The sequence below is a fragment of the Taeniopygia guttata genome, chromosome 2, assembly GCF_048771995.1.
Source record: "Taeniopygia guttata chromosome 2, bTaeGut7.mat, whole genome shotgun sequence".
Classification (NCBI taxonomy): Eukaryota; Metazoa; Chordata; class Aves; order Passeriformes; family Estrildidae; genus Taeniopygia; species Taeniopygia guttata.
This window is the reverse complement of record NC_133026.1, coordinates 61601266-61627853: the sequence shown is the minus strand read 5'-3', so window position 1 is coordinate 61627853 and position 26588 is coordinate 61601266. Positions and strand designations below refer to the sequence as shown.

Here is a 26588-nt window from a genome sequence, read left to right as displayed (position 1 = left end):
GCCACTCTGCCTACTTTTTGGATCCCACTGGGATTTAGGCTGAAAACAGGTGCCAAGATGCTCTGACTCAGGCAGTTGCAGGCATGCCCAGCAGCAGAGCTACCCGTGCTGGGGGAACACACAGCTAAGAGATGGAGGCACCAACCGAGGATGGATGTCTTCAAGGTTAGATGGTTGCTCTGCATGGGGCAAAGGGACATTGCCATGATTTTGGGCTACGTGGCCTGAACTCCACTTATGCCCTGTTGCAAGTGACAAAGCTCCCCTCTGAAGGTGGCCTTCATAAAAAGCCATCCAGGATTCCTCCACGCTGTTCTCTCCACTTAATTTAAGTACTCCTAATCAGGAAATCTACTTAATTGGAATATCTCTGTTAAAAATCAGGGGTGCTTACTAACAATGACTGCATCTTGATCGGGATGGTAATATCACTTAATTGGGATGCCTTCAGGTATCTTAGTGGTTTAGGTTTTTTATGTCTCAAGCTCAAGCTAGTTTTGTCTGTCTGCTCCTCATAAAACAGCTTTCAGTTCCTCCTTAGTAATGATACAGGCAAACGATGATGTAATTTACTTTAACATTTTTTGCTTCTGGCTGTTAGTTGGTGTGGGAGGGGCAAATTACCTGTTTCTGTGGGTGTTCTTGCCACAGGGACGGTTACAGTAGTTGCAGTCTCCATCCCATGCAAACACTTCTGCCTCCAACAGCCTCCCTGTCGCACAGCACCTCTCCAAAAGGCTCTAGTGAATAGAGAAAGGCTGGCTTATGCTACCTGGCAAGTTCATCTAAACTGCGAGAAAGATACCAACCAGAATGTCCTATACCAAGTATTCCCTTTGTAACTGATGTTTCAATGTTTGCAGTGTCTACAAGTCTTGAGACCAAAATTGTGCGCTAAAAGAAAGCTGCGAATCTGCCTTTGAACTAACAAACCACACTTACACCTCACAGTGATACATGTGGAATTATTTTTAAATGCAAGACTTGACTAAGAATCTCTGCCTCTATTTTAGAGGTTATCAAGTTAAATAGAAAACTTTTTTTTTTTTCATGAACAATCAAGGGTCCTTTTCTTCAAGCTATACTGTGCTTGTATTTATCAAGTGTAATATCTCTGAATTGGTCATCTGCCACTGAATGTGGTCTGGCAATCTCCTCTGCTTTGCAAAATGGGGGAACTGACCTTGCGTGGCTGGGCTGATGCCATCCTCATATGCAAACTTTAGCCATGGTGTTGCCATCACAGTTGGCCAGCCGGTCTCACTGGGGCAGGAATTGGGGCGTGAGCTGATCAGGTGAGGTGGTGACATACCAGAGCCATGCATACAACGCACAGAGGTCTAATGAAGGGGATAATGCCACCCGGATAAAAAAGGAAGTCTGAAAGCTTTGCTTTTATTTGGTCAAAGAAGGGACACTTTTTGGGGAGACACTGAAATACATACTGCTGAAGCTCTTTTCTTCTTCAGTACAACTTTTCTGTTCAAATAATGCCTACCAGTCTGCTTACAGATTGGCAGAAATGGCACTGCCTGTGGCCTTATGGAGGCAGAGAGGGAGAGAAAGAAACAAAAACTGCAGCTGTAACACACAGCTGTAACACACTCAGGAACTGAATGATGACTTCTTTTACCTTTAAATGGTATGCTGCCTCATTTTGAGGGCAGAGACCTACTAGAAAATGGGGCTTGCCTGGGGTCACAGCCCATAGAACTCCCACAGCTGTGACTTTCAAGTGTTTGTTACACAAGGTGCATTTAAAACACCATCTCTTTTGTGCATTCCCTGTGGTCTGTGGAAAATAATAGTTACATCTTGAGAGCTCTACTTTTTAAACTATTGTTTCACCTCTTTTTATTGTACTTTGCTTTTTGTAGAGTGAGAAGTTTTCTGTATGTAAACAAGCATGGGTTGCTTCCAGCAGTGTGCAAATAACTGCAAAGAGAGCATCTGTGACTTCATTAAAGTCCATATTCAGTATCTACACCTTATTACTTATATTACCATAGATCCTAGGAGCCTTGGAGGAGACTAGATCTTTGGTATGATTATACTTAATAACCATAAATGCCTTGTAAAACCCTTGAAATGCCTTGAAAACCGTGAGTGCATGTAGCTGTGCTTGTGTGCGTATGTGTTTGTGTGTGTGCAAATTTACACATATCTGTGGCCACTCTGTGAAGGCATCTACCTCTGGGTTTTCCAGACAATTTTACAAAGCTGTTCCTTGGAGTTTGAACACATCAGTAATTGGACAGCAAGGAGGAGGTTAGAAAACAAAAGTACTTTTCCTGGAAACCAACGCTTTTCCCCTCGCGAGTTTTATTGGCAAGGCTGGCAACCAATAAAGACATTCCTTGGCAGAGGGAAGAACATAATGGCCTGGACACAGCTGGCATCGCTCTAGCGCTCACCTCCGCGGCCCGGCCGCGGCGGAGGGGTCCGCGCGGGGCCCGGCGGATCCCCGCGTGTGCCGGGGGAGAGGGAGCGCGGCCGGCCCCGGGAGCGCCGGGGCGGGCAGGGCCCGGGCAGGTGCCCGGCGGGGCCCGGCCGGGGCGGGCGGCGGTGGCGCGGGCGGCCCGGGAGGGGGAGCCCGCGGCCCGCGCAGCGCCCGCCGCCGCGCAGGTGCCCGGGGGGCCGTGCGGAGCCGGGCGCGGCAGCATCGCCGCTGCTTACCCGGGAAAAGCGGCTCCGCGGCTTCCCTCGCTAGCCCCCCACGCGGGCATCGGCGGCTCCAGGGCGGGCGTCCCCCCGCGCAGCCCTTCGCGGAGGGCGGCAGGCTTTGGAGTGGCCCCCGCCGAGGGCCGCCCGCGGCGGGGCAGCGCCCGGTCGTGGCTCTCAGCAAGGCTGAGCGCCCTCACCACCACCCCCCATCCGCACCCCCACCAATTCTGCCGCACGCCCTCCCGAGGAAGCTTCCAGCCCTTAAAAACGAGTATGGGAAAGGCAGGCAATTATGTATCCAGGGGCTGATCTCTATCTGCTACCTAATGACTTGCCAAGTACTTATCACTTCCCAGACTAGGAACTGTCGCTTCATTCTAATGTAAATAAACCCTTTATACAAATAAGTCTCTCGTCTGCTAGAGCATAGGTGGAGATGGAGCAGGACGGGGCTGCTGAGGTTCATACTCCCAGCTTCGTTGCTCCCTGTGTGTTTTCATTTATACGGATCCAGAGAATCCAATGGATTGAGCCCCCCTCCGCCCTCGCTGCCCCTCCCAGAGAAAGGAAGGAAATAAGGGAGGAAAAGGAACACAAAAGGGACAGGGGACCTTGGCAAGTAAAACAAAAAAAAAATTAAAAGTTCCATGTCTGGCTATCCTCTTGTCTGTTTAGGAGTGAATTTTTAACACCCTCAGCGGCTCAGATGATTGTGTTTTACCATGGGATGCCAAAGCCAGAGAACCTACCAAATAATTAAAGGTTTCTTGCGCACTTGTGGGTTTTTCTCTGTGTGTGTGTACGTGTGTGAGTACTTTACAGAATGTACTTTGCAGCAGAAACAACACAAGTAGTTTCCCACAGCCTGGTTTTTGTCCTTATTGTCACACAGTGCCGCGACATCTCTGAGACACAACCTGTGTCACAGAGAAAAATTACGTGTACGGCCGGGATAATTATCGTGGGAAGATTAAGTGCTCCGTCCCCTTGATGGGCTCGATTCTTCTTTGTAAACTAAATGCAAAATTCGCTTCTAGATACCGAATATGAAGTTAAGGTATTTCTCTCGTGAATGGCCCGAAGCCGATGTCTGCTGCCTCATTTACTGCAAAGGATAATTTATTTCTCAGCCAAGAACGAGAGGCTAAAGATGCCACAGGGAATGGAGTGCTCATTTTCGTATTAAGTTGTGTTATTTATGTCTCAAGATAAAAGACGCCCTGGATTGGAAAACTACCTCGGCATATTTATGGAATTGTTAACCCACGTTAATAAAATAACAATCACGCCTGTTTGCTTAACTGAGTGCCACGCAAAATAGACCTTGCATGTAGAGCTCGGCTTAATTGCACAGGCTTGAGATGGCAGCGGTGCTGGTGCAAGGACGAGAGGAAGGGAGGGAGAGAGGAAGGGATTGCTGTCACCCATGTCTAGCGGCTGCAAACAGAGAGGAGACTTTCGGCACAATAGATTTTTCTACTAGTGAAGCACAGATTTGATGCGACCAACTTCCCTCCCTGCCCCTCGGAAGGATGTCAGCGGTTTTCTCCTGTGGTGTCGCCCGCTGTTTAAAAAAGCTGCATCCTGAGATGCGAAGAGAAGGGCTGGGTGTCTGGTTTTTGGAGTTACAGGGACACTGCTATGATGTTGAAGCCAAAAGAAAGGAAGAGAAGCGAAGCTCTGACTACGACTTAACATAAACAGCCTGGGGCTGGAAAGCAGTTCACCTCCAGGTCTTTGAGAGGAGAGAGGACAACGCACAGCGAATTATTTGGGTCCACCTGGGCTTTGCTCAGGTCAAATACTAGTCCCGCCGCCTACCGCCCCGATGTCATCTTTCTTTCTGACATCTTCCTAAATAAGGTTCCAAATGACCACACACACGAATCCTCGGAGGGTTTCAAGACAAACGCGGCTGCCCTGGCCTGGGTCTGCCCACCGGGGCTCCCGCCCCGCCGCCGGCGTCCCTCGCCCGGCTTCGGGGAGGAGGCGGCAGCGGCCGTGTCCCCCTCCCGGGAGCCGGCGGGACAGGGCCCCACGGAGGCCGAGGCTGCTGCCGTCCTGCCCCGCTGCTGCGGCACAGCCAGGCGGGGCACCTCCCGCACGGAGGCCAGACTGGCTAAGGCGACAGAAGTAGGGCGCCTGGGAGAGGTAGCCCTGCCGTAGGACCTGGTGGGTGAAGACCAAGCACCAAGGACTCTTTCTGGGTGGTATCCAAAGATAGCAGTGGGGAAACTGATCTTCCTGCCTCCCTAAACTCTTTCTTTCCCCCCAACACGCACGCACACAAGTCCCAAATTCCACTATGAACCTTCACAATGGTGACTTTTGTGCCTCCAGCAGAGAAAGCAAAGTCCTGCTGGGTTGAGGTCTGTAACTTAACACACGTTAGTTGCGTCAGCTCGCAATTATAGCATCAGAGTTGCTATTGCAAAATATATTAGATGCAAAATACTTCGGATTAATGCCCCCCCCCCCCTCCCCTTCCCCTCCTTCCCTGTACTGAAACCTCTCGGTGTTACTCCAACCTTTGCCTGTGAAACAACTTCGCTACCGTCAACATTGTCCAGATAAAATGAAAAAGCCACTGAAGGCTCCGGCTTTCGGAGCGGCATGTTACGGACACTCAAGGGAGCGTGCGGGAAGCCCACGGAAATTGTTTTTAACGGCAGGTAATGCCGTGGGAAAACCGGATGACCCGGACTGCATGAAAACGTGCTAAAATGCCCTTTTTCTTTCTCTTTTTCCATTTTTTTTTCCTCCTCAGCAAAACAAGAAAGAGGTTTTGAAAATATAAAGTGTTGGAATTGACATCTAGTCCAGTTCTTGCGCATTTATTAATTCTGCCGTGGTGGGAGGATAGGGAAAAAAGTGCAATTAGGCAGGAGCAGGTGAAAGATTCCAGACGATGAAATACAACAGGCTAAACGGGATAATGTATTCACCATTAAAGAACTGACATTTACTACCAAAAGGAGACCCGTTACGTTTGAATATGAAAAGGAGCAGATATTAAGCTACATAAATTACCTTCTTCACATGACTGGAATCTCATTTTAAATACTTTTTTTAAAATAACCAAGAGATCGGTGTTTGAGAGGAAAAGCCATACCTGCTAAAATACCACCAAGCAAACGCGCCTTTAGCACGCTCCAAAGGCATGATCCCCAAAGCAATCGATCACAGTAAAAAGTGTGGAAAGGGGGTTTCAAATCAGTGAAGCCAAAAGGGTCTTTTAACGTATTCTTAGTGTCATAAGATCAGGATGGGCAATTAATCTCACAGAAGCACCACACACACGTCTTTCCCGTTCAAATTCCACCCCTTAAAATTATTTCAGCATGATCCTTTTAGCTGACCTGTTATTAACGCTAACGAAGTTTCAGAGGTGTGGGCTACAAAACGAATGAAGAGCACTGGGTTGTATTTCGAATATCTGAAGTATCGGTAAAATAGACTAGTCTGAAACAATGTATACTAATTTCACCTGTGTTTAAAGTAGGAAAAGAAAATCTTCATTCTTCAAATATGAGACAATTGAAATTAAAATTTAAAAAACAAATAACCAAGCCCTCACTCTCTGTTTCCTTTGAGTTCCCGTTAAAGTCTTATTCTGATTAGAGCCCAAATGTTATTTCAGATAGTTAGACAAAGGCAAAAAATAAAATCTTCACAGGAGAACCGGCCAAGCAGTTAAGGGAACATTCATTTTGTTCTTCTTTTTCTCCCCCCCTCCTTTTTTTTTTTTTTTCTTTTGACACACCTGACATACCACGGAATCCACTCTTAAGTAGAATAGCAACAAAACTGTGCCTTCTCCGTCTCAAATGAGTAAAGAGATAAAGCAAGGATCCCCTCTCCGTATCACATCCAACATCACGTAAAGATTACCTGAAGGGGCGAGCTACAGACCCCGTTCAGAGAAACGCGCCCGTGTTTATAAACAGCAGAGGCAGCGGGCGCTTCATTTGCAGAGAGAGGAAAGCCTTGGCGGCTGATTAATAAAAAGGAGCTTTGGAGGACTCGTCAAACCCTTGTCAACCGGAGGAATGCAATCTCTTCAGAAGCGTTTGGTCAGGCAGGCAGCTGGCTGCAGGCAGGGTGGTGCAGGGGCATCCCACCACAAACACACACACACACACACACACACACACACACACACACACACGCACGCACACACACACGCACACGCACTTTCCTCGCCGTCCCCGCGGGCGTGGGGGGTGGAAGGCAGCTGGGGTGAGCTTCTGGCCGGGCGGACAGGGAGCGAGCCGGCACACCGGCATGGAGCCGGCCCGCCGACACGAGCGGCAGCCTGGAGGGAATGGGAGGAGAGAGACCGACCGGAACGTGTGGAGAAAATAGACCGAGGAGCTTACACACACAACATCAACAACAATAACAAAAGAAAAAAGTATAATAATAATAATAAATAAGAGAAGTAACATTCGTGGAGAAAACAAGCGTGGCAGAGCGCGGGGTGCGCGCGTGGGTGGAAGGAGCTCCGGGGGAACCATATACACACACAAATATATATATATATGCATACATACAAATATACTTATATATATACATATATATCGGTGAGGGCATGCGCATGGTGCGTGTACCCGGGATGCGTGTGCGAGGGCGACCGCGCGTGTAAGGATGCGAGTGTGTGGGCGAGCGAGCGAGGTGTAGGGCAGTGGGGGTCGGGCGGTGTCGTCGCGCAAGATGCGCGGGCTCTGGAGGATCCCCGCGGGTGCGTAGCGGCCTGCGAGAACTCGGGGCTCTGCGGCGCTCAAGGCGTCCGCGTGTGCTGCCGAGTGTGTGTGGCCGGTTCCCGAGCGCTACAACTCCCGGAGCTGCTGTGGGGATTTTTTTTTCCTTCTTTTTTTTTTTTTTTTTCCTTCCCCTCGGTCTCTCCTTTTTTATTTTTTTTTCCCTCCTCATTCAGAGCCCGGGGTGTCTCCCGGCCCTCATTGGCCGGCTCAGCTCGGCGGGGCGGAGCTTAGCCGCCTGCAAAAGGAGGAAAAGGAAAAAAAAGAGAGGAAAAAAAAAAAAAAAGGAGACCGAGAGAGGAGGGAGGGAAAAAAAAAGGAGAAAACTGTAAGTGCGTAAAAAAGTTCTCGCCGTGGTGACGGATGCTCAAAAGTTCAGGAGTTTTTCCGATGCTTCCCAAAGCAGCCTGCGACTGAAAAAGAGACTGAAAAAAAGCGAGAGGGAGAGAGAGAGGGAAACTTTGCACTGGGAGATCGGGAAGGTGGATTTTTTTTCTTCTTCTGCTCGCTTAAAAAAGCCAACAAAACACATCCCTCTACTTTTGTCCCTCCTTTGCAGACAACTTGTTGCAGATCCCCGTGGAACAAGGAACTGGGAGCGTGGGAGCCTCTTTGCAAAGGTTTTATTTTCTTAATACTCTTTCTGCGTTTGGAAGTTGCTTTCTCCGCTGCGATTACTTTTTTTTTTTTCCTCCGCCGTTTTCTTTTTTAAAACATTTTCCCTCTTTTTTTTGTCCCCCTCCTTTTTCCCCCCCTTTTTTGATTTTTCCCCCCCCCCTCCGCGTGGAGCGCGGGAGCTCGCCGGTGGGCTTTCCTGGGCGAAGAAGAGGAGGCTTTCGGCTCTGCCGTCGTTATTCTTCCTCCCTTTTTCCGCGCTCCGCCGGGGGGGTGGGGGGGTGGGGGTTGCCCGGCCGCCCGGTCCAGCTCGGTCCGCGGAGCGGCGGAGGGGTGGAGGGGGAAGGGACGCGCTGTTTGGTCCGGCGGGGAGGGTGGGGGAAAGCTGACGGGAGGACATGCAGGCTCGCTACTCCGTGTCCAGTCCCAACTCCCTAGGAGTGGTGCCGTACCTCGGCGGAGAGCAGAGCTACTACCGCGCCGCTGCGGCGGCGGCCGGCGGGGGCTACACGGCCATGCCGGCCCCGATGAGCATGTACTCCCACCCGGCCCACGAGCAGTACCCAGCCGGCATGGCCCGAGCCTACGGGCCCTACACGCCACCGCCGCAGCCCAAGGATATGGTGAAGCCGCCCTACAGCTACATCGCCCTCATCACCATGGCCATCCAGAACGCTCCCGATAAGAAGATCACCTTGAACGGGATCTACCAGTTCATCATGGAGCGGTTCCCTTTCTACCGGGACAACAAGCAGGGCTGGCAGAACAGCATCCGCCACAACCTCTCCCTCAACGAGTGCTTCGTCAAGGTGCCCCGCGACGACAAGAAGCCCGGCAAGGGCAGCTACTGGACCCTCGACCCCGACTCCTACAACATGTTCGAGAACGGCAGCTTCCTCCGCCGCCGCCGCCGCTTCAAAAAGAAGGACGCCGTCAAGGACAAGGAGGAGAAGGACCGCCTGCACCTCAAGGACCATGCCCCGCCGCGCCCGCCGCCGCCCGCCGCCGCCGCCGAGCCCGAGGGCGGCCCCGCCGGGGGCAGCGCCGCGCCGCCGCCGCCGCCCGTCCGCATCCAGGACATCAAGACGGAGAACGGCACGGCCTCGCCGCCGCAGGCCGTGTCCCCCCCCGGCGCCGCGCCACCGCTCGGCGCCGTGCCCAAGATCGAGAGCCCCGACAGCAGCAGCAGCCTCTCCAGCGGCGGCAGCCCTCGCAGCACCCTTCCCTCCAGCCGCTCCCTCAGCCTGGAGGCCCCCGAGCCCCCGCCGCCCCCACCGCCGCCCCCGCCGCCGCCCCACCACCACGGCCCGGGCTTCAGCGTGGACAACATCATGACCTCGCTGCGGAGCTCGCCGCAGGCCGAGTTGGGCTCCGGCCTCCTGGCCCCCACCGCCGCCGCCCCGCGCACCGGCATCCCGCCCGCCTTGTCCCTCGGGGGATACTCGCCGGGACACAGCTCCGTCTACGGCTCGCCCTGCGGCCAGGCAGCCGCCGGCACCGCCGCCGGCACCTACCACTGCAACATGCAGGCCATGAGCCTCTACGCGGCGGCGGGCGGCGCCGACCGGCCCGGCCACCTGCCCGCCGCGGCCGCCAGCCCCGCCGAGGACCCGCTGCCCGAGTACGCCATGCCCTCGGGCGGCGGCGGCGGCGGCGGTGGGGCGGGGGGCGGCGGCGGCGGGGCGCTGGGGCACGGAGGGCTGGGCGGCGCGGCGGGCGGCCACCAGGAGGGGCACCACCCGCACCCGCACCAGGGCCGCCTGGCCTCCTGGTACCTCAACCAGGCGGCGGCGGCGGCGGCGGCTGCGGCGGCGGCGGCGGGGGAGCTGGGCCCGCTGGCGGGCGCGGCGGGCTACGCGGGGCCGCAGCAGGGCTTCGCCGCCGCCCCGCGAGAGGTCTTCGAGGCGCCGCGGCTGGGGCTCAGCGCCTCGCCGGGCGGCGGCGGCGGCGGCGGCGGAGGCAGCGGGGCAGGGGGCGGCGGCGGCGGCGGAGGGGCGGGGGGCGGCGGGAGTTGTCAGATGGCCTTCCCCGGCAGCCAGCCGCTGTACCGCACCTCCGGGGCCTTCGTCTACGACTGCGGCAAGTTCTGAGCGCGCCCCGTCGCGGGGACACCACGGGAACTCAGTTCCGCTCCTCTCCGCTCCGCATCGCGCCACCGGCCCTCGCAGCGCCCGCGGAGGGAAGCGAGCGCATCGCGAAAAGCTTTTGTACAGAGACAGCCCCAAAGCATGTCTTGGTTTGTTAAAGGACAGTGTTACTCCAATAACACGTAAGTTTTTTTTTTTTCTAATTGCTTTGAGAAATACTTTTTTTTTCCCGACCCCCATTCCGCGCTCTTCCCCGTCCCTTAAGGTATTGTCATGCCCCGTGTTTAAAAGGGAGCGAAAAGTCCAGCGTAGAGTACCAGCTTCTTTCCCCCTCCCCTTCCTCTTCTACAAGGACTTGTTTTAAAATGTAAATTGCGACATAGTAATTTATTTTTAATTTGTAGTTTGATGTTGCGGACCAAACGCCAGAAAGTGTTTCCCCCTTTCCTGAAAAGTGACGTTATAATTGACTGAAACGCTGATTTTTTTTTTTCACTATATATAAAAAGGGAAACTGTATTAATCTTATTCTATCAATTTTTTTTTTGTTGAAAATATTCTGAAGGTATTGCATTGTTTGTTTATTAATAAATTACCATTCAGTTGGAATGATCCTTTATACGTCTGTATATTTTAATGCTTTCATTTAGAGAAAGAGAAAGAAAGAGAGGGAAAAGGGATTTCATAACTAACTTTGTCGCTGGAACAGCTTGTTCCCCACCGCACAAATTCCAAAGACCATTTAGGAACTGCCAGGTCGAAAAATCCCTTTTCAGTCTCTTCTGCAATATGTTCCACTTAGTCAGCTCGCCTTATCCGCTAGGAAAAAACTACTTTCCCATGGCAGCTCTGAGTTGGCAAATAAACAAACACGTTTTCTTAGCAATTAATGGCAAGACCTGGAAACATTTGACCATACACAGTGGTATGGCGACATTACGTTGTTTTAAATAATATGCCTACGTAAGGATATATTAAGTGATAACTCCGAGGTAGAAGTGCATGCATTAGGTTCCAGACCATGTGTAACTGTATATGTCGAGCTATTGATCGATCTTTGTGTGTTTCAAATATATTTATATCTAGGATTTACATATGTACCTATATATTTAAAGAAGGATTACATATTTATTTATAGTTTCATATACATATTGCATATTTTTCTAAACTCCAGTGTATAGCAGATGCCAAATAATCTGTACTGTCTGTACTCTTAAATATAGTGCCAGTGTATAAATTACTGCCATTTAGGATTGATAGCAAAGCGTGCAATCGCATCAGTGAAGCTGCTTCTGTAATACATAAAGTACTGTTTTATTTCAGGGGGAGAAAAAAGAGTAGTTGTGTTAAAGGGTACTTGTACAGTCTACCCTGTACACCTTTGCAGCTCTGCATTACTCCCGTCCTTCAGGGACTTTACTGGTCTGCTGGTCTGTGTCTCAATTGCTTGGACAGATTATTTAAAAAATATTTTGTATGGGCGAATTTTTCTTATATAGTTGCTTGGGTGCTGTTTTGGTTTGGGTTTCTTTTTCTTTCTTTTTCTTTTTTTTTTTTTTCCTCTCCTTACCTCCCTCAGTTTTCCTCAAATGGAAAAAAATATATATTACAAGGGTAGCAAATGAGTGCTGCACAGACTGGCATCTTGTCATATCAAGAATCCTACCTTCTGGACAATTTACTATTAAGAACCTATGGTCAATAGGGATCACCTTCCCCTTTTGTAAGTAATCAACAAAGTGCAATAAATCCATTAACTTAAAAGAACCAGGCTTGTCAGTCAGACTTGGAAATAAGTTTATTTGGTTACAGATATTTAAGGCCTAAAATTTGTTTTCAAGATAGTACAGTTTCCTATCAAAATCTCTTATCTAAAGGCAACACTTAGCAGTAATTGCTGTTGCATTGTTAAGGGTTACGCTGTAAATAAATACAAAGGTATTTACAGTTCAACCTTATTACCTCGCTTTTGAGCTGTGCTTCCCTTCCAAAGCAATAATCCAGTGTTTAGAAAACACCTTTAGCAGATGGAATGAACAGGGGGGAGTGTGTCATCTTAGAACGTGCTGGCTTAGAATACGTTTATTAAGTATGGCATAGTCTTTGCTTTTTAGTGCTAATACCTCTACGAAGATTACCAGGCGCCTTATTTACATTTATTTGTTTGCTAAGTTGTGTAAGAGAGCCTTAAACGCTCCATTCCTCAGTTGCGGTAAAGCTGATGAGGAGAACGAGCAAAGTTGAGTGCCTTCGCTCCGGGGACGTACTTTAATTTCTGCTCCCCGTTTTTCACCAGGAAAGGGAAATAAAACGTTACCTATTCTCGGTCGGGCTCGCTTTCTGCTCCCCATCTGGTCCCTCTCCCGGTACCGAGCGGGGAGCAGCTGAACCGGCGGCTCCCGCCCACCGCCGCCTCCTTGGGAGCGGGACTGCCGGGCCAGAGGCACGGCGGGGCTTTCACTGCCTTACGACCCCGCTCCCTCGCTGAAAAGGGGACCCTCGGCGGGGCAGCTCCCTCTGCCTTGGCAGACGGGTTTGCCAGCGGGTGCCTGCATAATAAGACCATTCCTGCCCCCCGTCATGTATTTAAAATAAAATTTAAAGAAGGCAGAGGGTAGAGGCGATTGAGTCTGCTATTTGCCTGTTATTTTTGTTGCGATCAGGCGCCGGTTTTCCTGTAGTTTGGGTTTTCTCAGCGGTCTGCAGTGGTAGGGTGTTTGTGGCAAAAATAAATAGGGGGGAACGCAGTTGTCAGCCCGGCTGTTTAATAACCCGTTGCATTGTCAGTGGTGCTGCTCGGCTGGGGAAGCTGGGGGGGCCGTGCGTAGCTTGAACAAGTGCCGTGTGTAATTACTGCTAATGCTCGGGGCGGTCCGCGGCCCTCTGCCGCGGGGAGGCCGCGCAACTTGCGCTACCCGTGGCCCTGGCTGCAAAAGGGCGGGTGGTGTGGGCTCGGTGGGACGGGAGGGCGGCTCGCAATCAGGGACGGGGGGAAAAGGGAAATTTCCCTCTCGGTCGCAGGTAGGTCGTGTCGAGATCTTCTGCCCCCGGAGGGGATCCCTTTCCTGAAGTGACGTGCGTGGTGGCGGCGGAGGTCACCTCCTGCTTCTCAGTGCGACGGGCTGGCTCACCGCACACGCGTGCTTCGTCTTGAGTTTTAAAAACATTGTTTTATTTATATTATTATCACAATCATAACCATAACCATAATTACAATCTTTTTTTTCTCCCCCTCCGCACAGAAATTGATCACAACGAAAATGAGATTAGGAGTGCTGGCTGTCGCCGCGGTAGGCAGTGAAAAGTGCGGACTTGGCCGCGGGAGGCTTGGCCGCCCGCCGGGCGCGCAGTTCTGTACCGTGGCTCCCTGTGCGACATTGCACGGACGGGGATCGGCAGCTCTGGGCTCTGCCGGGCCGGAGCCTTCGTCGTGAGGCATTGCGGCTGCTGCTGGGATGCGAAAGGGCCGAGCGGGCTCCCTAGAAACCTTCCCGTGCTGGGGCAGCGCAACTGGGAGGCATGGAGCGGGACATCTGCCCGCGGGCCACCATGAACTGCGGGCGGTGGGGCCCACCGTGGGGCACGAACCCTTTTTCCTCTTTGCTCACAGGAGGCAAACCCCAGCGTCCCTTCTGACCTGTGATTGTCTCCCAGCAGAACTGGGCCTGCCCTGGATGCCAAAAGAGATGCGGTGTGACCTTGCACAGCGGTGGGCACGGGACATGCGTCCGGGCAGCAGCTGAGAGGTGTCCCTGTAAGGCCTTGACATCTGTGGTGGCAGCCCCTACAGCAAACGGGGACATTTGGCCCCAGCCATGCCTGCGGAGAGGTCATTTAGGCGCCAGGTTAGCACGGCGCTTTGTGGTTTTTGTTTTTTTTTTAGCTCAAACTGATTTTTTATTTTTGCAAACTGTTGCTTTGCTTTTCGTCTATAAAACAAAACAGGTTATTTTTTTGTTTGTTTGTTTTTTCTTTTATTTTTTTTAATAGATTTGAGGAACCATTCTATTTATATGATGGTTCTGGTGGTTTCTCATTTGTAGTCGCTCATCTGTCACTTAAACTGTGGAAAATGTAGAGAGGAGGAATATTCTCCTTTCTAAGTTTCCTCCTTAGAATTTCTTCTTAAAGTATTTACAGTTCCTATTATGTTCTGCAAAGGTCATAATCAAAAATAGCAGAGAAATGCGTGCAAATAGTCGAGAGGGCATGGATTAAAACCCCTTCCCTACTGCCAAAGGCCAGGTCAGACGGAGAACATGGTGGGGCTGTTTTATGGATGGAGACATTTAAGGGAGTGGTTCCAAATCTGCATTTTATGATATATGGGGTCTTTTCTGATAGCCAAGAAGCTTGTCTATCACAAAAAAGAGAAGACGTTTCGAAGTTAGCGGCTATTTTCATAGCTGGGTTCAACTTTGTAATACTGTTTGTAACTCTGGGGCATTTTGACCAGCTGCTTGTACGCTGCTCTCACCTTCCCAAAAGTACGCTGCTGGAGCAGGACGAGCTTAAAGTTTCACCCTGTCCTCTGGAGGCTTGGCTTGGACGTTTCGAGCGAGTCGTGCTCGGCGCACGGGGAAGCCGGTGCGAGTTTTGCGGGAGGTGCCACTGCGCGAAAAGGAGCCGGTGGCTCCCGGTCGGGGGCTGCGCGGCTGTCCGCGCCCGCGTAAAGATGAGCGTGAGGTAAGAGTGCGCAGTCTTTATTACGTCGTTTGATTGCGTAGGCAAAAGCGTGTAGCGCCGAGGCGCGCACATGGCTCCACTGCACAGCACAGGAGAGCTGCGGTGCGGCCCCTGGAAGCTCTTCCCTGTCCACTTCCCGAAATAAACCATTTCAACAGCGACGGCTAATTGAACATTAGCTTTCAATTAATTTCACTCGTAAAGTAATTTAAACTCCTTCGCATACTCAGTCCATTTCCCTCCCGTCTCCCTGTGCTGGGACCGGGTGTGTTAGCTAAATTCATCCGCACTTTGAGATGAGCTGATATTTTGATTTGTTTTTTTCACTTTTTTTTTCTTTTTTTTTTTTTTTTTTTGGGGTGGGGGGTGTGTTGGGGTCATTTTTGTTTTGTGGATTTTGGTGGGGATTTTTTTTGGCTAGGAGGGAGATCAGTACCACGGTGGTGGGCACTGTCAGGGCGTCCGAGGCTGAGCTGTTGCTGCGCGGGGGCGCAGGTAGCGCGCAGCCGGGGTAGCGCGGAGGGCGAGCTCGGGTTTGCGCGGTAAGCTGCACAAGAGGCTGGCGAGCCTGAGGTGTGGTGTAAGGGAACTGCTCGGAGCTCCCCGGGGACGCGCGCGGGTTTCGATCCGGTTTTTTGGCCACAAACTCACGGGCTGGGAGGGCACCCGTCATCATCATCATTCCCGTATAGTTTCTCCCCCCACCTTTTTTTCCTTTTCCCTTCTGCCTCGCCTCCCCGGCGTCTTGTCTGTTGTGAATCCGCCCCAAAGGTGATGCGGTGCCACGGTGAACGTAGCCCTCCTGGTTTAATTACGCTGGGGCTCATAAAGCCATTCGCTTCTTTCCAAAGTAATAAACAAACGTCGCGTTAGGTCAAGATTGATGGTGTCCATGCAATAAAAACGGGCCAGGTCAGGAAGGAATAAAATTCAATCAGAGCTCGCGGAATCATTTTTCAGGGGACAGAAAGACAGAAAAGGAGACGGGGGTCAAGGGAGACGATGTCGCCATTCACAACACACCAGCCGGGAGGGAGGAGGGCGGGGGTTAACGAGCGATTGTTTTTTATCAAGCGGAGCCTAATTGAACGAAACAATAGCCGCCTGGAGGGGGGGGCACGGGGAGGGGGAGAGGACCGGCTCCCTACCCGGTAGTTGCAGAGCCGGGCGGCAGCCCCGTACCCTGGCGGAGGCACAGGGGACCCCTCGCAGCACTGCTGCGCTCCCCATTCCCCCTTAAAATTATACACACGCACCTGGGACAGCGGGCAGGCCTTGTCCTAGGCCGGGGCTGGCAGTGCAGGTAGCGTCAGCAAACGATCGGGTGCCTGGGGGACGACACTGGGAGACCCCCTAATTTCCTAACGAGGCGTCCTAAAAGGCCTGCTTGGACGGCTGAAGAAGTAAGCCCCAGTACTCCCGAGGGTAACTCTGGCTGGTCCGGCCGGAGCGGGAGCTCTCGGTGCCATTTGGAACTAATTCCTTGAGTGTAGTTCGGTGCTAACGCTGCTGGCGCCCAGCAATTTGGCAAGTGGCTGCGAGGTGGGGTTCGCTAGACCCCCGACAGCCGAGGGGTGTCAGGCTCGGAGGAACAGACCCTTCAGAGGGTCGCGGTGTTCAGGGAAGAGACAGCAGCACAGCACTGCGGGGAAGCGCTGCAGTCTGAGGGACAGTTTTATGTCCTGGCCTGCTACACCAGTGTTTTGTGCTGCGCGGGCCTGGGAAGCAGCCGGCAAAGTCTCCCTCTCTCTGTTCAGCAGGCAGAGTCTTTGGAAGGTGGGGGGGATTTCTCCCTCGCCCCCCCCGCCCCCAAGCGATCGCATCTTTTGCACATACCTCTGCGACTTTCTAGGCCTGTAACTTGCGCCGTGCTTAGCATGCGTGTGCCACAAAATAGTAGCTGTTAAAAAGCACTGGGACAGAGAGTGAAGGGAAAGCAGCCCAAGCTACCGGTGAGGGCTCTCAAGCTCTCCGTTTGAAAGAGAAGTGGGTGTTCGGCAATTTTTTTTTTTTTTTTTTTTTCCCCCTAAACAAACACAGCTTGAAACGACTTGGGTGGGCAGAAGGGAACAATTTGTGAGCCAGAGAACAAGTGAGATGGGCAAGCAGCTGGCCCACAACTTACCTGCTGGAGACTTTCACCTGACCTTTAGGTGTCAGGGGGCTTGGTTGTGCCGTGTATCACCCCACGTTAAGGTCAGCTGCTTTAGATTGCGTTCAGCAGAATTAAAACAACAACACTGAAAACCCCAAACTGGAATCCCCCCTCCTTTCCAGCCCCCATCACCTCTGGGGAGAATCCAGGAAAACCAACACATTTAGAACCATTAACTCTTAAAATAGCTGAATTTCCTCCAGTAGAAAAAACGCAAATTATTACACTCGTGAGTTCAGGATATTTATATATTATATAAATCGATGAATAAACAGGTCATATCACTACAACCATCATCCCTTGGAAGGCAAATGCTCGGATAAGAAAAAAAAATGCCATAAACGTTTTTCCAAAAACGTTCATGGAATTTATTTACTTGCCAGAACATTTAAGCTGCCGAGCTTAATTTCTTCCTTTTCGTTCCTTCTTTTTCTTTTTTAAAAAAATAAATATTTAAAATAAGGAAAAAGAAGAATGTTTTCCATTGAACGATAATGTAGAAGTACTGATAATATCGTCCGTAGCAGAAGTGAATTGTTTAAACAATGTCGGTGCTTGCAAGATTGCACAGTATAAATACATTCCCAATGCCGTTTTGTTGCGAGTTCGGAGAGAAACCCTATTTTCTGTATGTGTTCTGTATGCGCATTTCCCGCAGTCCGATTGTGTGAAGGCTAAAGCTGGCGGAGGACAGTCGCCCTGCCAGACCCGCGGGCCCAGGCCGGGCATGCCCGGCTACCCGAGGCGGTGGGACGGAGCAGGGCGCTCGCACACACCTCGCCCGTGCCAGCGAGAAGCTGCTCGCCGTTTTCCCCAAGCGAGGATTTATGAAAGTGCTGGCGGCCAGCGCTTCTAGCCTCGCCTCTCAGGGACGGGATGGATTTAAAATTGAATAACGAATTGCAGAAAAATTACGGCTTTCTCCCGACGCCATTTCCCACCCCCCAAGCGCTCCGCCGGGGCGGGGGGTAGGACGGTGATGGAGCGCGGAATGCATCGGTGCGATCTCATTAGCAAAGCAAAGGTTGCAATTAGCGTCTGCTGCTGCGAAGCGACCTCCCCCGCCCGCCTCTCCTTTAGCCCCCATCACCAAATAATTGCAAAGTATCTGTTGATGTTTTTCTTCCACCCGTCAAAACGTTGGAGCCCTGCCTGCTCCAGGGCTCCGTCCTGGTTTTGTTGTGTCTGGAGACAATGTTCCGCCAGCGAGCCATCAGAGGTGAAGGGGGGTCACAAGGGGAGGCAGGAGCGCGGCCCTGCGAGCCGACGGGGGCCTCCCCTTGCCGCCCACCCCTGCAAACCTGCCACCCACAGGCGGGAGGGGTGGCGACCCCCGCCCGGTGCCCCTCTCCCTGCGCTGCTCCAGGGCAACCCCGAGCACGCCTTCCCGGCCGGGCGAGTAGCGGGAAGAGGATGTGACCCTCATGTCCGCCCGGGGGGAACGTGGCTGCTTTACGTGCAAGGCGTCGGGGGGAGGTGGTGGCGGCGGCAGACTCTTCCATTCTCCCAATTTACACCTAAATTTTGTTTTTTCTAAACACCCTTGCAGCACTCGATGCTTGTCCGAGAGCGACCAGAGCCGGCCGCAGAGCTTCTTCACACCACCCCCCTAAGCCGGCGTGTTCATGCCCGTGGAGCGAGGCTGCGCTGCCTTCAGTCCCCATTTGCTGACCCTTCGGGCTTGCGCTCCAAGCTTCGAGGTGTATTTTTAGATGGCGCTGGCGGTTTTGCTCTGCGACCCCGAGGAAAACCCCGTCGCTTTGTCTCGCCGGCCTTCCGCACCTTCCGCACCGGGGCCGGGGAGGAGGGCGGCGGGCGGGCCGGCTGTGTCGCCGGCGGACCCTGGGGCAGCGCCGACCCCCGGCCCGGCCTGCTGGCAGAAGCGACAAGGGCTTGTGCTCCCGTGGGGCCACCCCACCTCAGCCCGCCGCCGCGCTCCTTGCTGTCTGCAAGCCCACGAGTGGCCGGGGGCCCCTGAAAGGCCTCAAGACAAGGGGGGAAAAAAGTTTAAAAGGGGCTCTCGTGGTTATTTTACCATTGTCAAGACAGGTTCTGGGGAGGGGCAGCGGCCCGTATGGCGGAGGCGAGGGGCTGAGTTACGGCTAAGAGACGTGGTGCGGCGGCGGCGGCGCTGACAGGCGGCGGGCGCGGGGGAGCGAGCCCGGCCGTCGCTGCTCGTAATTCCTGGCGCTGCCGGGCAGGGAGCCGCAGGCAGGGCCAGGCCGGCCTTCCCCACCGGGCCCCAGCCCCGCGTAGCTCCTGGGCAGGAGCTGTGCTCTCTCTCCTTTCCCTGCCCACCCGAGTCCCCTCTTCCTGACGGGGCGCACTCCCGGGCAGTCCCCACCACCCCGCGCTGCCATTGCGATCCTGCTTCTCCCCGTAGCAGCGGCGTAGGGTGAACTGTCCGCTTCCCACGACCCAGTGGAACAGGCTGTCCGGGCGGGGACCCCCGGAAGGGTCCCGGGCCCGTATTGCCGGCCCCGGGCAGTGCAGAGTGTCAATCGTCCGGCCCTGGCCACAAACCGGCCTTTCCCTGTCGGTGCCGCAGCGGTTCCGGGAAAGGTTAAACCCACCTTGTCGTTCGCTTTGTTCGGTGCCGCTGCTGCGGGTGGTTGGAAGCTTGCGAAGGATGCGAGGGACTGGGGGCCTGCTCGCTTATTTACTCCTGGAGCCGCTCTTTTCTATTAACGAAGCTGCAGTGTCTTCATATGAGACCAGAGACGGGCAGAGGGGGAATGTATCTTTCGAACCTGCATGCAAGAAACGCTTAACATGCACACGAAACTGATGTAGAGAACACAAGTCTGTAATTGGTGTATCAGCTACATATACCGTATCATCTCTCTAAGTCCAAGCTTGTTAGTGGTTTGTTTTGTTTTGCTTATAAGTTATTATTTATTTCGTTTTCAAGACGTGATCCTGTGGTCAAAGAGCGGTACTTTAGGAGCTGTTAAGAATCAGGCAGGAAGGTAGTCTTGGGGGAACCGAAAAACAGTTCTGATCTTTGCCAAATGGTACAAAGCAGCGGGGCAGTGTGCATTTTGTCCTGTCATGACTAGTACCTTTTATTTTTTGTCCCAAGGCACACACGCCCAAAGGCACCCACCACCAGGCTACCGCGAGGGACTGCTTGGTCTAGAATCAGTTTTCACTTTCCCATCCACTTCCCATCTTGTTCTCCAATATAGACAGAGAAACCAGAGAATGAAAATGCTTCTCTGGAGTGTGCTACAGTGAGAGATGCCAAAGAAAAGACCCTGAAGTCGAAGCTCCCAGTCCTCGGCAGAGACGTGTAAGCTAATATTCAGATGTACCAGCAAGCCTGCTAGTGAATCACTCACTGTAAGAAAAAAAAAATAGTTCGCTGCGATACAAAAATGCCTTGCCATAAAAGCGCTGGAATACTTCTAAAAATTATGATTCCACCAAAGACCCGCCATCCGCAGCCTGCGACCGCCTGGCCGGGGCGCTGAGGAGGGGGCAGCCGTCGGTGCGGCCGGGCAGGCGGAGCTCGCCCCCTCCCCTCCCCTCCCCTCCGCCACCCGGCGCGGCCCCGGGGCGCGGGGGCAGCGCTGGGCACGGGAGGCCCGTTCGGCCGTGGCAGGGTGTGGGTGGCAGCCGCGGAGCACGGCCACACACTCGTGGGTACCCAAGGCACAGGGACAAGCGCGTCCTGCAGGGGCTGTGCAGCGGTGTGAATGCTGCAGAAGAGCGCAGCTAATGCAAGGACACGCACCCATGGGAAAGGGCTTAGTGCTGCTTTACTCTTAAAAAAAAAAAAAAAAAAAAAAAAAAAAAAAAAAGGTGCAGTTGTAGAGTCGCACCCATTCGAGGAGAAAAACACTCAAAAAGGCTTTTTATAAATGTACCCACGGGAGGTAATTGGCAATGTGTGCATGATGCCGTAGGGAGGTCGAGGCCTCCGGACTCAGTGTCCGCGACCTGCTCGGCGTTGGTCTGCGCTGGAAGGGCCCCGAGGGTACCGCGGAAACTGCGTGAGGGCTGGAGAGCCTCACATGCATGGGGAGATGCTTGGAGGGAGCGCAACAGGGACATCCTTCTGTCTCCGCAGCTCCCTCTCCTCTCCGCCTTAGGGCTCGTATTCTGTGCACCTGTAGGAAGGGTCTCAAGCACCGGCCGGGTTGCCACGTTTCCCTTTCCCCATTCGCGCTTTCGAAGGAACAGCCCCAAAGGAAGCGGCTGCTCCAGTTGCCCGGGCGCGCTCCACTCCGCGCCGCGCATTTCCCGCGGCACCTCTGTGAAATGTGGCCCTTGGAGACCGCCGCACGGAGCCCCCTCCCGGCTCCCCCTAGGCTGCTCTCGAGCTCCCTCCTGTCGCCTGCATCACTTCCATCACAGGATCGCTCCTGGGCATAGCTACCCCTCCCCATCCCGCGACTGGCCTCCTTTTAAGATGGGGGTGCCCCCTACATGAAGTTAAAAAGCAGGAAATGCACTTTAAAAAAGTGTATCTCCTGTGTGTCTCCCTTCTGTGAATCTTGCTCTTTGCTCACTTCCAGACATAAAGTTAAAATGATGGGAGTAATTGGTGGGTGGAAGATCCTAAACCAACGGGAAATGTATGGGCTTGATGACCTCTGGATAACCCAGGTACCTTGGCACAAAAAGCAAAAAAATATTTACTCACCTTGAAGTTTCTGGGGTTTTAAGCTTTTTTTATTTATTTTGTTTTTATTTCTTAAGTCATCTTTTGAACTGGTTTATGCTCCTGTCTGAGGTTTAATTATAGTAAGCAGGAAGAGGGTGGAAGGGGAATGGTTTGATTCTTGGGGGAGGGGGTCAAAAACCAAAACACCCTAATCCCCCTGATTGAGAAGGTGCTGGACAAAAAGGCTTTCTGTGACTCATGCACACTCTGAAATGAAGATCTGAAAAACATATACAAGCCGCAGCTTGACTGGTTTGAAAGCAATTCCAGCAATTAGGAATTAATTCAGCATGGTCAAAAGGCGATTTCACTGCAAGTTATATCAAGTTATCCAAACTTTTACAGAGTTCAGGTGCTGGAAATGGGCTGCTGGGGTGGAGGTGCAGGAAAGAAAAACAAGGAGTGTTCAGGAAAGGCAGAAAAGGGTAAGCTGTGGAACAAAGTCTCGAGTCATGATGAGACCATGTTTGCACCAAAGGTCTGCTGATGTGGAAATGGGGGGGAGTGGGGGGCAGGGAATGCTGTTTTTCTCTAATGGGATTAAGTACTAAAAATGTGCTGGAGGTCCTAGAGAATAGAAAGATGAGTCTTAACTAAAAATGAAATCAACGTGTTTGGCTGATCAATTTTTCAGGTACAGTATGATCCTCCCCCAGTTAGTGGCAGAAGACAGATTTAGCCCAGGCAGAGCTGACCTGGGGTAATGTATGGGGCAAGAGGCACTGGGAGGATGTAGAGGTTGGAGGCAGGAATAAAACTGGTCTTCAGGAATAAAACAGGCAGACCAACAATAAAACCATCACAGGGAGGGTCAGCTGCCCACCCTGGTGGCTCATGGCAGTGCTGGCCATGGGTTGCATCTGTGGCATGGGTCCTGTGATGCCTGCCGGGCCCAGCCAGGGCTCAGGCATTGGGATTATTCCTCATGAGCTCCACGTCAGCATCCACCATCTCCCTCACCAGCTCCTGCAGGAAGGAGAGAGACAGATAAGGGCCCCTAGTGCAGGGACAAATGGGCAGCATGTCAGGAATGCCCCAGAGCATGACAAGCCCCCCTGGCCCCCCACAGCAGAACAAGGAGAGGACGGGGCTTTGTTGGGCCCTTCCCCCAGCAGCCCTGGCCCAGGCCCCGGTGTGTCAGTGTGCTGACATGTCTGCTTTCTTCAAAGCAAGGATCCATGCAGAGGCACTGAAAATGGGGTTTCTCAGGGTGCCCAGGTCACCCCACACAGAGGCGTCCCCCCTCCTTTCCCCTCCCTGGGAACTGTTTTTAGAGGACATGAACTCCCAGCAGGTACAAAGCACACCAGAAAGGCCACTCACATCAAACGTGACTCTTGGCTTCCAGTTCAGCTTTTGCCTGGCTTTGGTGCAGTCTCCTTGCAGAAAATCCTGTGGAACAGAAGAGAGAGGCGCTGCGAGGACTGTTACCTTCCCCACCCTGATGGCCTCCCCATTGCTCCTGCTTCCCTCTGAGCCGAGCACAGGCCAGGCCCACTATTGGACTCTTCCAAGGACGAACTACTCTTGAAGATGCAATTTTAGTGGACGCTCATATGTCTATTAAATCACCAGGAGGCAGCATCCTTTTGCCAGGCTATTTCAGATGGAAAGAGTTATTCTTTGTGTGTACACAGAGGGCTTGAACTCCAGCCTTACAGCCATATAACAGTGAACATTCTATAAGAAATTATTGTACATCCTAGTCATGTTAGTGAATTAGCTGGTTCAAATTATTTTCCCCCCCATTTGTTTAAATAATGTTAATCACAGAGCAAACACGACAACTAGTCTCTTTCAACTAAAAACATGATCACAGACAAATGATGCTGAAAGACTGTTACGGGTATGGGTAACCATATGCAACACCCAGTAAACATCCAGCTTTTGAATGTGTACATATTTTTTTCTTAGAGTATTTTGAGTATCCACATGCAAATAAGAAGAAAGAAATTGCCTTGAAACCATTATAGAAACCAAGACTTGGGTCATGTTTAAGTATCCTTAAAAGTGCAACCACACCAAAACAATCCCACAACCAGTCATCAAAAATAATGTAACAAAATTAAACAAAGACAAAAGCTCCTTTAACTGCATTTCTAATTGAATACAAAAACTGACTGTATTTTTCTTTAAAATTGGAAGACAATGTTTAAACCGTTAGCTTTTCCCAACTGTATGTGTTAATTGAATAAAATATATAATCTCTTCTCACAAGCTGTGTGTCTTTATAGCAATAAATACTAAAATTATATTTGTCTAGGTTTAAAGAACCCCAAACAAACCCAGCTTAGTTACAGAACAACAAAGCTGAGCCTGAATTCTCCTCTTTCGTTTGACTTTATGGTGGTAACACAAAAGGCTTATCAGAAAAATGCAAGGACTGCTTTTTCTCTCCCTCTTCCACTCGCTGATCAGCAGTGGAGCTAAGGAGCATTTTGTGAATGTAGATTTTTTTTTTAACTTGTAATGCTGCATGCTACATTTTTCAGATGCTCTCTGTTATCTTATGTGTTTCAGTTCATGTTAACTTCCAAAATCACCTCATCCTGTGCAGTAAAATGTAGGAAATTCTTCTTCATAATTGTGCACAAGAAAGCGAGACAGCTTGCTTCCAGGAGCAGAGGAAATCCACCAAAGGCACTGAAGTAGGGGATGTGGAACAAACACCTCTGACGAGACTTATTCCAGGCAGCAGTTTTACTAGTTCAGTCTTTAGGCTAAAAAGCATTTCAGTTTGCCTTCAGAAGAGAGTCAACAGATGGATCAGAACAAAATGATATAAAAAAAAAAAAAAAGCCACGATTTCCTTATATTAGACTAAATGATTTCCTACTGCAGCCCTATAATGGGCTTTTTGAAACTGCAGCAGACATCTGAGGCCAAGTAATGCAAAACTGCATCAACTTGAGGGATCCCCTGGAGGGTCGTGTGAATATGGATTGCAAAATCTGGTTTGAAATGGGAAAGACGCCCATTAACTTTGATAAAATTTGGATCAGACTCTAATGTGCTCACGGAGGTATGTCTTTTATCTGGAGTTCAGTTTAATTTACATACGTGTGTATATATATGTGTCTGGAAATAAGGAAATCCTTCATAAAATAATAATTTCAGTATAAAAACAATTGCCTTTTATTCAGCCCTAATTCAAGCCATTAGTTGGAAGTGAAGTGTTTTAATATCACCTAGTTTTAAGTCATGAAAGCTGTATCACAAAACTTAGATTTTCATTTTTATAAATGCTGTGTAAGTAAAACTTTTACATCCACAATCTTTATATCAAAAACATACTTTGAAACTAATCCTTATTTAAGATATTGGCTTCCAATTTTAAAGAAAAAATGACTAGGAAGCACAAAATGAACTGCCATGGCCTGTTGTGTGTAGCTGCATTCTGCTTCTGAACAGCTTGGGAGCAGTCTTCTAACTGTCTTGGACAAATGCCTTTTCTTAAAACAGATTATCTAATAAAATACCTAATTCCAGTCCTTTATTCAAAAACATAAACACTCATCTGCTGAATAGGCCAAAAAAAGATCGGGGGTAGGCTACAAATCAGTAAAAGGGAAGTATTTGTAGTGCTGCATTATACACAGATCACACAAACAAGCAGTATGTTGAAGCCATCTAGGCATAAAACCCCTCATGTTTTTCCTTTAAAAATACACAAGCTTTTAACAATAATGCAGTAAAGGTAATAGGGCATAATCTGTGAGAAAAAAAAAGAAAAAGGGGAAAATAATGGAAGATTTAAGGCGTATGATAATACAAATTCATCAGCTGACTTGGGTTAAAAGATTTTAAGTGGATCTCCTGAAGAAGTTTGTGTCCTTTTGAGAAACATAACTTTGTTAATTTACTTGAAAACTGCATTACAGACAAAATATCTCCTAGACACTTTTAAAAAGGTTCACTTACAGTAGTTACTAGGTACAGAGGCCAAATGAAACTATAATGTTAACACCATATTACACCTAAACTCAAGGTTTGATTGTATTATTAGCCAAAGCTTCAACACTGAATGGAAATGATGACTGGAACAAAGCTATTCCTGATTAAAGGATTGTATTGCAGTCATGTTTCCTGTATTTTTCTACAAGTAGCTCATAATATGAAAACAATAAGGTAATTACAATAAAGTAAGAATATTAAAAAAAAGGCTTCTCTTGGAACAGAATGACTACTTGTTTATATTGTTTAAGTCTTTCACTGAAACCAGAGATGCATCTGTCAGGCTTCCAAAAGGAAAAACAAATTCCACAAACAACCTCACCATCCAAAAAAAACCCCCTTTGGTATATTCATCATTAAAGTGTATTAAGGTTTCAATAGCAGGGCATCACTTTCTGGAGCTAGAACCAGATCAGAAAGTGAAGAAAGAAGAGATCAGATTCCACTGGAGAAAGCCTGAATTTTTATTTTTTGGGGGCTGGGGAGGTGGTTTGGGGAAATGGGTGGTGCTTCTTGAAAAACATTTGCTGCTGAATATAAACTGCCCCATATCCCTGCTTCTGATGGAAAAGCACCTGATGAAATGACACTATTTCATGTTTTGTATTCCTGCAGGATTACTTTTTCTGTGCCATTGTGCTTTACATACTGACAGGAAAACAAAGCCCTTTGACTCCCTGAAAACTCTGAGGTTTTAGATACTGAGCTAAGAGTCTATAACCCTGAAAACACTGACTAAGGCTTTTTGTTGTTTTTACAGCACTCAGATCATGAACATAAAATCAAGCCTTTGCTTTTACTTATCCATTTTGTAAGGAACAAGTCCTTATTTTCCACGCAAGCAGTTAGCATAAGTGCCTAGTAATGACAAGTTTTAACGGCACGCTAAGAGTCAGAAACAATATCCAGGTAAATATTTAAAGGGAAGGAAGATGGAAAGACAGCAGTCAAATTCCCTGTTGCCACTTAACATGAGCAAGGAAATTCTCCTACAGCTT

General features: G+C 50.6%; 2 protein-coding genes across 5 annotated transcripts in view; one reads left to right on the top strand and one right to left on the bottom strand.

Annotated features, from left to right (window-relative positions):
• Positions 1 to 7733: 7733 nt before the first annotated feature.
• On the top strand, positions 7734 to 23853 carry FOXC1 (forkhead box C1). Of its 3 annotated transcripts, none has more exons than XM_072924093.1 (2): positions 7734 to 7752; positions 7984 to 10735. In XM_072924093.1, exon 2 carries the CDS (start codon positions 8438 to 8440, stop codon positions 10127 to 10129), a length of 1692 nt encoding a protein of 563 aa, XP_072780194.1. In that variant the 5' UTR covers positions 7734 to 7752; positions 7984 to 8437; the 3' UTR covers positions 10130 to 10735. The 3 variants fall into 3 exon arrangements, 2 of the variants coding, with proteins under 2 accessions (XP_072780194.1, XP_032602738.1); XM_032746847.3 differs by lacking the exon at positions 7734 to 7752 and adding an exon at positions 7791 to 7906; XR_012053856.1 differs by lacking the exon at positions 7734 to 7752 and adding an exon at positions 20066 to 23853 and having other exon boundaries at positions 8039 to 10308.
• The window catches only part of GMDS (GDP-mannose 4,6-dehydratase), a 407595-nt gene continuing 402629 nt past the window's right edge, over positions 21623 to 26588 (bottom strand). For both annotated transcript variants that reach the window (XM_030265425.4, XM_072924092.1), the window contains exons 10-11: positions 22960 to 23028; positions 21623 to 22602 (exon numbers count right to left, since the gene is read on the bottom strand). In XM_030265425.4, coding sequence (XP_030121285.4) covers positions 22540 to 22602; positions 22960 to 23028 — 132 coding nt within the window. In that variant the 3' untranslated portion in view covers positions 21623 to 22539. The remainder of the gene's footprint in view (positions 22603 to 22959; positions 23029 to 26588) is intronic.